This window comes from Buceros rhinoceros, unplaced genomic scaffold (genome assembly GCF_000710305.1).
Source record: "Buceros rhinoceros silvestris isolate BGI_N320 unplaced genomic scaffold, ASM71030v1 scaffold11981, whole genome shotgun sequence".
Taxonomy (NCBI): domain Eukaryota; kingdom Metazoa; phylum Chordata; class Aves; order Bucerotiformes; family Bucerotidae; genus Buceros; species Buceros rhinoceros.
In genome coordinates, this window is record NW_010392545.1 from 20,624 (window position 1) to 33,307 (window position 12,684).

A 12,684-nucleotide genomic window follows, 5' to 3' on the forward strand; every position below is an offset into this window, starting at 1 on the left:
TGTTCCCCCCCCCCCCTTTTTTTTTCTTTTTAAACTAAATTCAGTGGTTTGCATACAAGGTAAGGACAATTTAAGGTAATTGTGATTCTTGGCTGTTTTACTAGACTTGCAGGTGGTCAGAGAAAAAGTCCGAACAATAGCAATATTTAAGACATAAAATAGGTTCCTAAGAAAACCAGAACTTTGATTTGTAGAATGCTGGGGTATTGAGGAGGAGAGAGTAGGAAGAGATTGTTAGAGATCAGTTACGTTATTGACTGTGTTAAAACTACGAACGAGAGTGTGTTGCCTCTGTTGCTGTAAGGTTGTTGCCTTTATACTGTTATTGAAGCAGTATAGAATGTTGTCACTTATCATGGAAAGATTGCCAATATAAATCTGTATATGGAGATAAGAAACAAAATGAAATTATCATGAAATCGTGAAATTTGAAGTGGTTGTGGGGTGAGAGTATGTGCTAGATGGAGGAAGCAGCCCTAAAGTTATTGATTTTAGCAAAGCTAACTTTGAAGGAAGGCAAAAATGCTCCTGGGATTTTTGCCTGCAATCCTGTGATGAATGGGAAATCCACTCCACACAAGTAGAGAGTACATGGTGTATAAAACACGTAGAGAGGCTGCAATTAAAATTCATCCCAGTTAAGTCAAGAAAAGGAAAGGCCGATATGGGCCTGAGGCAAAAGAAGAAAAGGCAAAGAGACAACTTGCCCCTCCCGACCTTATGCTTTTTCCTTCCCCTCCACTGTTCTTTACCATTTCTTCTACTAGCCCTTTATCCTCTCCAGCCCCTCTGTTTTAAGGCAGTTCTGTCGCTTGTGGTCCCCTGATGAAGTTTTTCTCAAGTCTGTTTTTGTACACTGGATTTCTCAGAGCATGGGCATAACTGTTCTGCCCTCTTAATATGAGCATGAGTGTCTCTCCCCTCTTCCCCCCGCCAATACTTACACTGTGCATCCCCTTAAACATGGCTGCAAGCTGTATGTAGTTGACATATTTCCTCTTCCCCAACTTCCTTTATCTGTTTGTGACTGGGTTTATTTCGATTCACTGTATGGTGAGGGAAGGAATGAGGCAGCGGGAGCTGGGGAGGGCAAGGGAGTAGGTAAATAACTCATGTAGGCAGTGGGGCTGTATGAAAATTTAGAAAGACACGGTGCTGTGCTGGAGCATCTACCACAGAAATGGCAGGAGTTCTCTGAGAAGGATCAAACAAGCATGTAGATGGTTGTAGGTAATGTTCCTTTCTTGTGTGCAAAGTTGGTATGTGCTTTTGGGACCCAGTATGCGAGATGCTTTATTGTCCCAACATCCTACAAACACACATCATCAAACATCGTGTTTTATGGTGTAAAGGAGAGCTGCGAGGAAGAAAGTAAATTTGACGTATTTGAGGTCTGAATCTCAGCAGGTGTAAAGTGGCATTGCTGAAGCTGAAGGCAGTTTATTGTAGCTCAAGATGTGGTCCCTAAGCAAACTGAACAAATTTGGATCTGGCATTTTACTTTTAAAAGGCAAAGATGGTAATGGAAAAAGTGGATTTCAGAGAGCGATTTAATGGGACAGTGATGAAAGATCGACTGCTCTTTTTCTGTCAGTCTGTATTCTGTCTCTTTCTTTTAAGTCACAGTGATTTGTTAACTGCAGCAGTTGGTAACAGGAAGAGAGGACAACCGTGTGGTCTTATGGCATCCAGATGATGACCAGTTTCTGGATGTGGGATGAGGGATCATAAAGTTTAGTTCCACGTGTATTGTGATGATAGTTGCTTCTATATTTAAAGCTTTCTGTCACTGAAACACTCTTGGTGTTGTCAGATGTCTATTGGACTGGATGAGCTGCAACTTCTTGCAATTGAATGTCAATAAGACCAAAGCAATTTTGGTTGATTCATAGCACCAGCTTAAGCATATTCACTTGCACAGATTACATCTGACAGATAGTTACCTTCAGCTGAACTCTGTGGTTAGAAGCCTTGGAATACTCTTGACAGTGAACTTAGAGCTGATGCCTTATGTTTATTTCATATCCTGTTTTTGCCTTCCTAATACTGCATGTGTATGTCTACATTTAAATAAATTCACAGCTGAAGTACTAGTCAGTCCACTTGTTATCTCTGGCAGAAGGTTGTGATGAGTCAATTTTAGTATTTAAGAAATGCTGGTGTTTTCCCATATAGGCAGGTTTAATTTCAGAGGCCATCTAATCAAGGATTTTTTTTTTTTTTTAATCAGGAACTCCTGGAAAAGTGTCTGTCAAAGTCTAACAAGACTAAAAGAAAACCAAAACAAAAAAATATTACTCATTTTGGAAAGTTTTCCTGGTATTCTACCAAACTTGCTGTGCTGCAGGAAAAATATATTCAACATAGGTGTTCTTACCTTGTTATATTAGTAAAAGTTAAAACCCTCTGAACTGTGCAACAAGATTGTGCACACTGTCATCAAATACTGATGTGTGTGCGCATCCCCTATAAATCTTACAAAGAAAGGCATCTTTCCAGGTCTTTTCTTGTAGCAGTCCTAAATTAGTCTGGGTTAAAATACAGTTTAGTTCACTGACACTGTTAGTTGATCCTGCTTACAGTGAACTGAGGTATGCTGGAACGTTGTTTGGAGCATACCGAAAAAGAGTTAATCTTTTGAATTATTTCAAACCAATTCCTGTGCAGGCTCCTAGACAGTTTAAAGCAGCGTCCTTGATTTTGAAGAAAAATTCAAATGATTTAACGCCAAATAGCTTGGGCATATACTGTTTCCACTCACTCCTCTTTAGTTCCTCGTTTTAAAGGCCAAAGGTGATTTTCCTGTAGAGTTTGGAGTTTTTACTTCCTTCTTTCAGTGAAGAATAGGAATTGCAGCATCCTTGAATTTTGATATGAATGAACTAAAAATAAAATACCTAGAACATTTGTAGTTGTGCATTTCAGCTAGACTGGCTCACTCTGGTGAGAGGGCAGAGTTGACTTTATATTTTTGACTATAGTTTGGTAATGAATCTCAGCCTAGAACTACGCTGTGGGGGCTTCCTTCTAAAAATGCCCGAATGGTTGGAAGTAAAGGAATCTCTCCTAACCATGAATGCTAACTTAAGCACTTTGTCTTTTAAAATCACAGTAATAAAGTCCCTCACCATGCTGTTACTTAAGTCAGTGGTTGCAGTGAATGGCCCCAAGCCCTCTTTGTTTTCTTCCTGTTAAATGCTCTTTGGCCTGAGAACCAAAGATGTGTGAAAAGCATCACATCGAAACCTACATAGGTGCCAAGGTTGCAGCTTGCCTCTGTGGTCTTGTGCTCTTTTCCTTTATGCTTGCAGCCAAGTTGCTTCAAAGGCTTGAAGTGCAGAGGAGTGGGTAGTAAGTTTAGGTTTGCTCACAGGTGCAGAGTTCTTAAAGCTTAAAACTTCATTTTTTCCCTATGTGAGGGTAATATAGGATTTGAATACGGAAACACTGGAATTTAGAAATGCAAATAAAATCATTTAATAACAGATGGTCAAATAAAATTTATTATGTGTCCATTTTTGCATTTGCTTTAAGGTAATGGGCAAACAATTGAAAACAGCACTGAAGGTTTTAACCGTAATGGCTATGTAAGGTAGTACCTGTTTTCTCCTGTACTTGGTAAGAAAGAGGAATGCATTTGAAATCAAGACAGCATTCTAGCTGAAGCAGCACTCGGCTCACTGGCAAACTCATCAGGAAGTTCTTTTACTGGTATAGAAGGTGCCATTTTTCTGTCAAATGTTGTGGGTAAATTATCTGAGCTGGCTTGTCCCCCTGGATAATTCTTTAACTTCCACACCCATCCCTCCCCCACTTCCCCTGTCCCTATTAACATGGTTATTAGCATCCTTTTTGGGCTGTATGAGAACAAGATCCCAGACAAATTCTTCCTGACATATTCTTGTTCTCATGTTTGCTACATAAATTCAGTATCTCTTGCCAAGCTTTAGATCTGCCAACTTTCCCCTGTCTTGTCTCAGTTTTCATTCCAAATAAAAAAAATAGAATGCAAAGAGCAAAACACTAAAAGTTAGCTCTTTATCTTAGGGTTGTAAGCTTCGTCTCTGAGAGGGGGAAAAATAAAGAGCACGGGGGATTTTGATGTATGCAAGACATCTGTCCAAACATCCCTAGCAATAATGTCATCACTGCCAAAATGTACTCACACTACAAAGATGTGTGATAGTACTTATTCCTGAATTGTCTGTTCAGCTAAGGTTTTAAATTTGAATTTGGCTGCATGTGGTATGTTGTAAGGAGAGGTGAACAGTAAGATTGTCTGAGCAGGCTGGGCACCAGTCCTGGTGAGTAATAGGGGGAGTAGGAGGTGATCGAGCAATAGGTGGAATCTGGACGTATCTGCAGAGGTTAAGCTGCGAAACTGCTGCACCACTTTACTAGCTAAAGCAGACAGAAATTACCTGAAAGCTTGGGAAGATTAGAGGAATTTTTTGGTAAATCGTTTATGTTGTTCCCTGTTTGTGTAACAATAAACCCTCCCCTAAACAAAAAAACCCCACCTCTGCAAAACCAAATACCCCCCCTAACAAGACAAACAAGCCCTCCCAAAAAATCCCAACAACCCTCCCCCCTCAAACAAATGACCAAAAATCCTCAAACCAAGCAAACAAAAACCCCCAAAGCTGAATGTAAATGTAGTAGATTAAAAAGGAGAAATAAATTTTCGTAGAATAATGGAATATGAGAATAAAGCAGTACTGGGGGTAGGAAAGGAGCCTTTGAGATAGATGTTCAAGATGTGTGAATTCTGCAATTTATTCAGTGAAGGAAGGGGTTTAATTGTGACAGTTTTCTGCTGATTCTGATACATCAGTTAAGGGGCACATAGACACCCAGATTTTTAATTATGTGTAAAAGGTAGCATTGTGGGTTTTGGTCACTAGCTCTGCTTAAGTCACAGCTGAAAAGAAACCTGGATTCATGCTAGTGGTTTTATGTCATCCACCACCCTCAAATTCCATTGGTCCACTTGGTTGGTTAAGTCCGTATCACTGACCTTTCCCCTTTACCAAAATTCACTTACTAAGTGTTAAAGCTGTGTGGAAGCCTTTGTACTGCAGCTTCAGCAAGATTTGCCATCGTGCAAGAAAATAACGAAATACATACCTGTGTGTGTCTCATCTCTTTGATATGCCAACCCTCTCACTGTACCTTTTATTAACTGTTATGTTTCTGTTCGGCTCCTGCTTTTGCAGAGTAGGGATGTGAATGCACATGTCCCCCTGCGATAGAATATGCTGTAGATCTTTATAAGAGCAGCTAAAAAGAGCCTGTTAGACAGGTTGAAGGTGAAAAAGATTTTTATGCTCAAGTTTCTGATGAGACCATTATAGCAGCATCACTAATTCCCTTCCTTCCATCAACAGAAGGAAGGGAACCCCTCCCTCGTCTCTTGTCATCAGTGACCACTGTTGATTTGTTGACTCTATTAAAGTATTCAAGGAAGCCATGGGCCTGTCATTTTGGTCATAACCTTAATCTGTTTTCTCACCTTGGGAGAAAATGTGTTAATACACTGTCTGTTTCTATAGAATGAACTCATTAAAAAAGTTCCTGATGCAACAAATCTGCAATAGATCTAGAAGAAACAGGGTTTTCCGAATCTTGGTTGTTTTAACAGCTAGCGAGCTGTGTTTAGGTAGCACCTTCTATAAGAATCATACCAAATGAAGTGAGGGTGAGCAATTGTAACAGAATGTTGTATAGTCATTTTTGAGCTGGATGAGTTGCAACTTCTCCTGATTTCTCACATAATCTCCAAATCCTCGTTATTTCTGAATGATTAAACAAGTCATTTATGCTAACTTCTGCTTTCATCTACATCTCTGTAAAGCTTGTGGAACTTTATTGACTCTGGAGTTGCTTTATCTTTTATAGCAACTAAGGGAAGGGGCCAGTTCTGCCAGTTTGCTGAGCTGGAAAATGAATGGAACATCTTTTTTTTTTTTTTTTTTTTTAATGCCTTACAGGTAAATTTTATAGCTACCTAACTGTTCTTCTTAAAGCACTTTAGAATTTTTTGTACTGTGTATCACCTTCTTTATAATAATAACATTATTTCTATTTCTGAGAAACTTCCTGCTGTGCAAATAGACCTTATTTAGCAGATAAACGAATACAAACTTGAGTTTTCTTGCCATTTTTTGTTCACTTGTTTGGAGGAGAACTTGCTTGTTTTCTCATATTTGAGAAACAGGCTTTATGGTTTAGTTGGTGTTTAATTTTAAAATTTAACTTGCACTTGAAGCTAGCTAGATTTGCTAATGTTTAATTTAAAACCAGCTTTTTCTTTAATTTTAGCTTGCAGATACCTGTTATTTGGAGGAAATTTGTTCACCGGTGGGTACACATCTTATATCCCTGAACAACTTCTTTTTCATCCTGTTTGAGAACAGTGGTGTCAGTTACATGCAGTGGAATGTATTTCACTTCCTAGTATTTACCTGAAGATGAATTTAGGTCCTTGTTCTATGTGTTGGTCATTCCTACCCCTGCTGAGGCTCTCTTTGATGGAATAAATAACCTTAAGAGCTGAAGTTACAGCTGAAGTGTTTGCCATCACTAAGTTGGCTGGATATCTAAATAGGCCAGGGTTGGTGTCAGTTGGCTTGAATGACTGGAAAAGATTTTATTTTTTCCTTCATTTTTGGTGCCAGGATTGTCTCTACTGTGGATCTCCTCATTTATGGCCTACATATCTGGGAAGAAATCCATCTGGTTTCTTCATCTGTCTTGCCAGGCACTGTGATCTAGATATTAGAACAATAGATGATGAGGAGAAACTTGAAGATTAAATTGTGTTTTATGGTTACTAGAAGCTATGATGATTAAGAGTAAAAAGAATGTATATTTAATCAGTAGAAGAGACGAATGTTACCTTGAAATAACTTCCCTTAATTTTATCTGTAATATTTTAATAAATCTTTCCTATGCCATTAAATATTGGGAGAGAAAATATAACCTCAAAGGAAAGGTTGTACTTATCAAAAAACAGGTACGTCTTTGAAATATCCAGCAATTAAATGCTAAAACATTTGGGGGGGAGGCTACCGCACCCGTTGGTTTTATGTCATTTAGCGTAGTGGAGTTTTGACCTCTGGTTAGTGATCCTCTGTTATGATATATTTAGGTATTCTTTATTATTTTTTAATGGAAGATAAAGAATTCTTTTCCATGTCTCTCCTTCCTATATTATTTATTAGAAATAATTTTGCAGGAGGTATGTGGGTAGGATTAATGTTAGGACTTACTTTTAATGGAAAAATCTTACTGATGCAAAAAGATCATTGTGTCCACTGAAGAAGAATTCACTTAACTTCATTTATTTGGGCTGAAATGGTGCAATTCAGTTCTACATGGAAGACACTGTCTTAGTTGTCTTTTATATATGTAACAGGGCATTTCTGTGGTAGGAAGATGAATGCATGTGAAGAAAAAGTGTGTTGCTTAAACGTGTCAGTTACCACATATGTATGTTGCAATTAACATATGTGTGTTAGTACTTGAAAGTTAAGAATTTGTAGATTGGGGTCTCAGAATTCCCCTAAACTGGCTTTGGTTTGAAAGTAGCTCTAAGAAGGGGAGTCAATATGACTGTGTTTTTTACTTGATACTGGAAATGTGTTCTGCCTCTGTGTTTAATGAAGAGGAGTATTGGGCTTTTTTTGAAAAGCATGTTACTTTTAATTGAAATGCTAAATATTTATTATATCTCTTATTCTTCTTATTTATACCTGTTATACTATTAACCTACTAATGCATTTCTATATAAAATATTTGTTGTATATGTTATACCTATAGATAATGCTGATGTTGAAGACTTAAAAAAGGAAAAACCGTGTTATTCTTGAATCAGTCTATACAGTAGGCATACTGTAGACTAGACATACAAGTTTTTGCATTCAAGGAGCAGATACACGTTTAATTTAGTAGCTTTCCATGGATCCCTTTTGCATGATTCTGTATACAACCCATGGCTGCCTGATGAAGTCTCTGAACTGCTGGTGGTTTGAGGTTCCAAGAGTATTGAGGAGCAGTATCGTATGTGCTTACCACGCTCCTATATGCTCCCCTGCTTCTGCTTTTTGCCATGGTTAGTCTTAGCCAGTACTGAAGTGCACTGTTTGGTTGTGATGCTGCTTTTTTATGCCATGCGGATGACTGCAGGGTAGCATGCAATTACTGCAATTAACTCTTAGCAGTTAATACATGGAAATGCCGGCTTTCATTTACGTGACAGCTCTGCCTGATCCAAACCAAAGGGCAAAGTTATTGTTACGTTTCCTCATTATGTTTTCATAGGTAGGGTCTGCGTAGCATGGATCTTTAGGTGAGAAAATAAATAGTTGTAATGCCTCTTCTGTCCCTGTCTCATTTTATAGGCAGCAGCTTGTACTTCAGTGTGTCCTCCTTCATTCTGCACTACAGTGACCCGTAGGGCAGGGAATTTCTCCTGGGTAGAAAGTGAGTAGATTTGGTATTGCTGGCTCTGATGGGCAATTTGCTTGTGACAGAAGATGGTAAGAGCTGCACTGAAGGAAGTCGCCTATCAGCTCATTGGCCCAGCACCTCTCATCTTTGAAACTCTTCTGGATTGTAACAAAGATGCCATTAGAGGAAAGATTATCTTTCGCCATCTCAGCTCACCATCAAATGGATTTTCCATTGCTTGGAATGGGTATTAGGCTCTTCACTGGCGGAGGCTAATGTAGTTGCAGAGTGAATTTATCTTAGTAACTAATCCTTGCCACCTCCCTGTGAGGTGATTTGCTAAGTATCTGACAGATGGGGAAGCATGGGAGGGAGAGAAGGCTTCAGAGCTGGGATTAGAGTGCTGATGTCCCAGGTTTCTGGTCCTGTGCTCTGCACAACCATGAGGCCAGCCTTTCCTACCCATCCCCTGTTACTCTCTTGGGGCAAATTCCTACTCAATGCTATTAATAAAAACAACAGGGGAATAATCCTGTTGTCCTAGTCAGGAGTGAAATTCATCTTTTATTTCTGTGGTATTGTCTGCAATTTAATGCTAGCGGTCAGGAGACCTTAAATAACCACATCAAACAACCGATTCAGTGCCAGCCTTCCGTCTTATTTAGCTTAGTCTAAACTGACACCAAACTTTGAGACATTCCTCTCCTCCCGCAGTGGAGAGCCGCTGGGATTTTTTTTTTTTATACCACACATGGTTTCCCTCCTACATTTTCCTCCCATGTCAGATATTCATACCCCCTTTAATAACCAGCAGGGGGATCATTACATTGAGCTACTGCCAAATGCATAATGACTGCTGCCTTCCCCTTACACAGTCACTGCACTACTGATACCCAGTTCAGCATTGTAAAGTGCTTAGGGCTACCTTGGGGATGTGCTATATTAAACCCAACTATTCTAAATCCTATTTAATACAAAGAGATTGGTGGTGGGGGAGGGGGGGAAGGGAGATTTAAAAATGTCGTTAGTCACCTATTTTCAACAAGTAAAAATACCTGGTCATTTAGAGCCCAATTCCGTCACTCTTTAGTCATAAATAGTCCCACCGATTTTAGTGGGGGGTGCATGAAGGCGAGCGCTCTGCTTGCCACTGGGGGAGGCAGAATCGGGTCCTGCAGAGGCTGCAGCTGAGAAGGTAAGTGTGCGAGGAGCTGGTGGGGGCAAGCGCGCCCATTTCTGAATTCCATGTACGGGCGTTTTACAGTGAAAACCGGAAAGCAGAAACATGCTTCATATCTGACTAAAAATAAAGGTACTCTTAAACTTGTAAAAGACAACATTTTTATGTGAATGATATGACAGAGCTGCCACAGGAGTGTTACCTGCTATAAAGAAAGCTTAAGAATTATTACCTTTATTAGACCAGTGACACTGAGCTTTAGCCATACATTTCTAACTTCTGTCCCTCTACAGAGACAATTTTCTTTTCTTAAATAAACTGTCATGCTAGTGTTAATATATTGTTGGCTCCCTCATACTCTGAGAATACTGCTGATATAAAACATGTATATGTTAGATTGGTAATAGTATCTTTAGTGTAGCTGACTAGAACAAATGTGTTTCCCTCATGGCTGTGCTAATGTGATAAAGGAAAATTGGCTGTTCATCAGCTTTTGGCTGGGTAAAGACAGTAGAGATGGAACCACATTCTTTTTTATGCATTAATACCACTGAGAACTTTTCACTAGTTATATTTCATGTGCGGGCATGTTGTGCAAAGATGTTGTAAAACATGAGATAATGCTACAAATAACAAAGTAGAAAAGCCTGTATCTTTTATGATGATAACAGTCAAACACCAAATGACAGTAACAGGCTGTAAAAAATGTGATGCAGAAAAAAAATGCAATGTAACCACCATATTCACACACACTTAGACTCCTGCAAATAGGGCATCAGATGTTTAGAGGGCTTTGAATTAAAATTAAATAAAAAACTGTTGTATTTAGGTCATTGATGTGTCAACACAAAAGATAATTTAAAATGGAGAGATGTATTTTGAGCAGTGAAACTCATATGCAATAACTTTTTGAACAAATCTCAAGGCTTAGTAATTATGATAATAGCCTTCAAATTTCCATCAGTGGAAGGGCAATAAATATTCCTGTCTAAATTTGGGAAATATTGACTGAATCTGGAAATGGCAATAAAGCTCAGCATGCATGTGCCTTTTGAAAGTGCAGTTTAAGGAGAAAAATTCATCTGTACGATTTTGTGTGAAGCCTAAATAAAGAAAAAATCCAAACAAAGCCCTCCATCTCATTTCATATTTTCTTTCTTTAAAATACTGATAGACTCATGTTGCCCGAGGCACTGATGCTGATCATCTGAGCTCAGATTTATAGATAATTGTTTCCGTTTATCTTGGTCTGAAATTTGAAAGACTTTATTGGTGGAATAGCACTGTGAGTGCTTATATTGTGATTTTCAAAGCGGTATTTTTTTCAGGTTCTTGCCTTCCTCTTTGCAACAAATTATTACGGCTTGTAAACCTTCTGTTTGTCCTCACGTATATATTGTTCTTATGGAAGCAATTATTCCAGGTTTATTTTATTTGAATGAGCGAGGGTATCGAGACAGGCTAAAGCACTCTGGTTTTATTTGGCCTCTGTGGACACGATTCACCAGGCATCCGTATCTGCAAAATGGAAATAGCGCTCTGTAAATTGGCAACAACAAAGCAATGTTTCAAAATCTGAAGGCGACCAGGCTCTCACATGAAATAAGCCTTATGGAAGCTAAATATTGCTAAAAATCAAGTAATTTCAGTTTGGCAAATAAATCACTTTCTGAAATAAGTGCCATTAAGTTTATATAGCAACCTGTTCAGCAGAGCTAGAAAGTTTTGAGTAACTTGAACTTAGTTGCTATGATTAACTTCATTAGTGAGAAGCTGACTATAGCCATGATGCCTCCAGTTTTCATTATGTATGTGCCTGTATTTTTTAAATGAGTATGGAATTTTATAGAACAGAAGGCTGAAAGGCAGTCCCATATTATTAAACTTTTTTCTAATTTTACATAATCTGTATGTGAGGATTTTTAATGCAAAAAAGTACTTGGTAAAATCCCAGTATCTTGTGACTTTGTGGAGCTGGGAGAATGCCATAAAGTATTTCTATGAATGTTATCTCAAATTTAAAATGAATTGGCAGGGAAGGGAACACTTGCAGAAAACAGTACCCTGGGGTGCTGGCTGGGTGCATACTCCTAGCCACGGTTCCCTTGATGTAAGGGAATTATGCACTGGGTGTAAAGCAGATGTAGCCAGTTCCTATACCATTCCCTTCAGCCCTTGTAGAAAAATGTGCTGAGGCTGGGGAGGCATTTTGGAGGGGTGTTAGAGGCCTGGCTGAGACATGCTGTGTGTGGTTATCCTGAGCGTGGTATGTAGCCCCTTGAGGCCTGTTTGAACTGATGTGTATAAGAAGAACTCTGACAGCTATAACGTGCACATGGCCTGCAGTGGTGATGTAGCTGTAACTAGCCTCATACCCTGCGAAACAGACCCACCGTTTTCCTTTTCCCATCTTCCTCATCCCTGACAGATCACTGTACTGTACTTTCTTCTTTGATTTAACCAGCGTAGAAATTTTATACTCCATGCATCTGAATGGTGATCTTAGGAGGTGGATTGCTAATGGATGAACAGAAAAGAGGTAACTACTTTCAGTAGGCACCAAAAATAAAGACACGTGGCAAGCAGGCTGAAGTAATGTTAATGGTTAATCAGTGATACAACAAAGCGATTGCATAACGAGGCATGTGTTTGTCCCTTTACATTGATTCTATAGGTGCATCACAACAGAATTAGTTTTTTCCTGAATGGCTGGGAAGATGACAGCACACCTTTTGATTCAAGGATTCTTGTGGGAACAGTTGCAGGTACTGATGCTGATGGTACGCTGCAAATTGGGCAAAGTGTCACAGGTAAATGGTAGTATTTTAATGGAATGCATTGGAATATTTGAAATAAGAAGTGCATGATGTGGTTAAAATGCATGTGAGTCATTCAAATTTATCTATGTGCTGAGAAGTAATATCCTCCTGCAGGAGAAGATTCCTATTGTCCTATTAGCTCTCAAAAGATTGGCTGAAAGGTAAACGTTTGGTAGATGATCCTGTAGGATCATAGTTTATTCAGTGTTACTGCATATAGGTAGGTTTCCCTAC

General features: G+C 39.0%; 1 protein-coding gene across 1 annotated transcript in view; it reads left to right on the top strand.

Annotated features, from left to right (window-relative positions):
• The window catches only part of LOC104500810 (usherin-like), a gene marked incomplete at its 3' end in the record, with an annotated part of 42,613 nt that overhangs the window by 19,661 nt on the left and 10,268 nt on the right, over positions 1–12,684 (top strand). Inside the window, exon 4 of the mRNA XM_010144527.1 lies at positions 12,306–12,441. Coding sequence (XP_010142829.1) covers positions 12,306–12,441 — 136 coding nt within the window. The remainder of the gene's footprint in view (positions 1–12,305; positions 12,442–12,684) is intronic.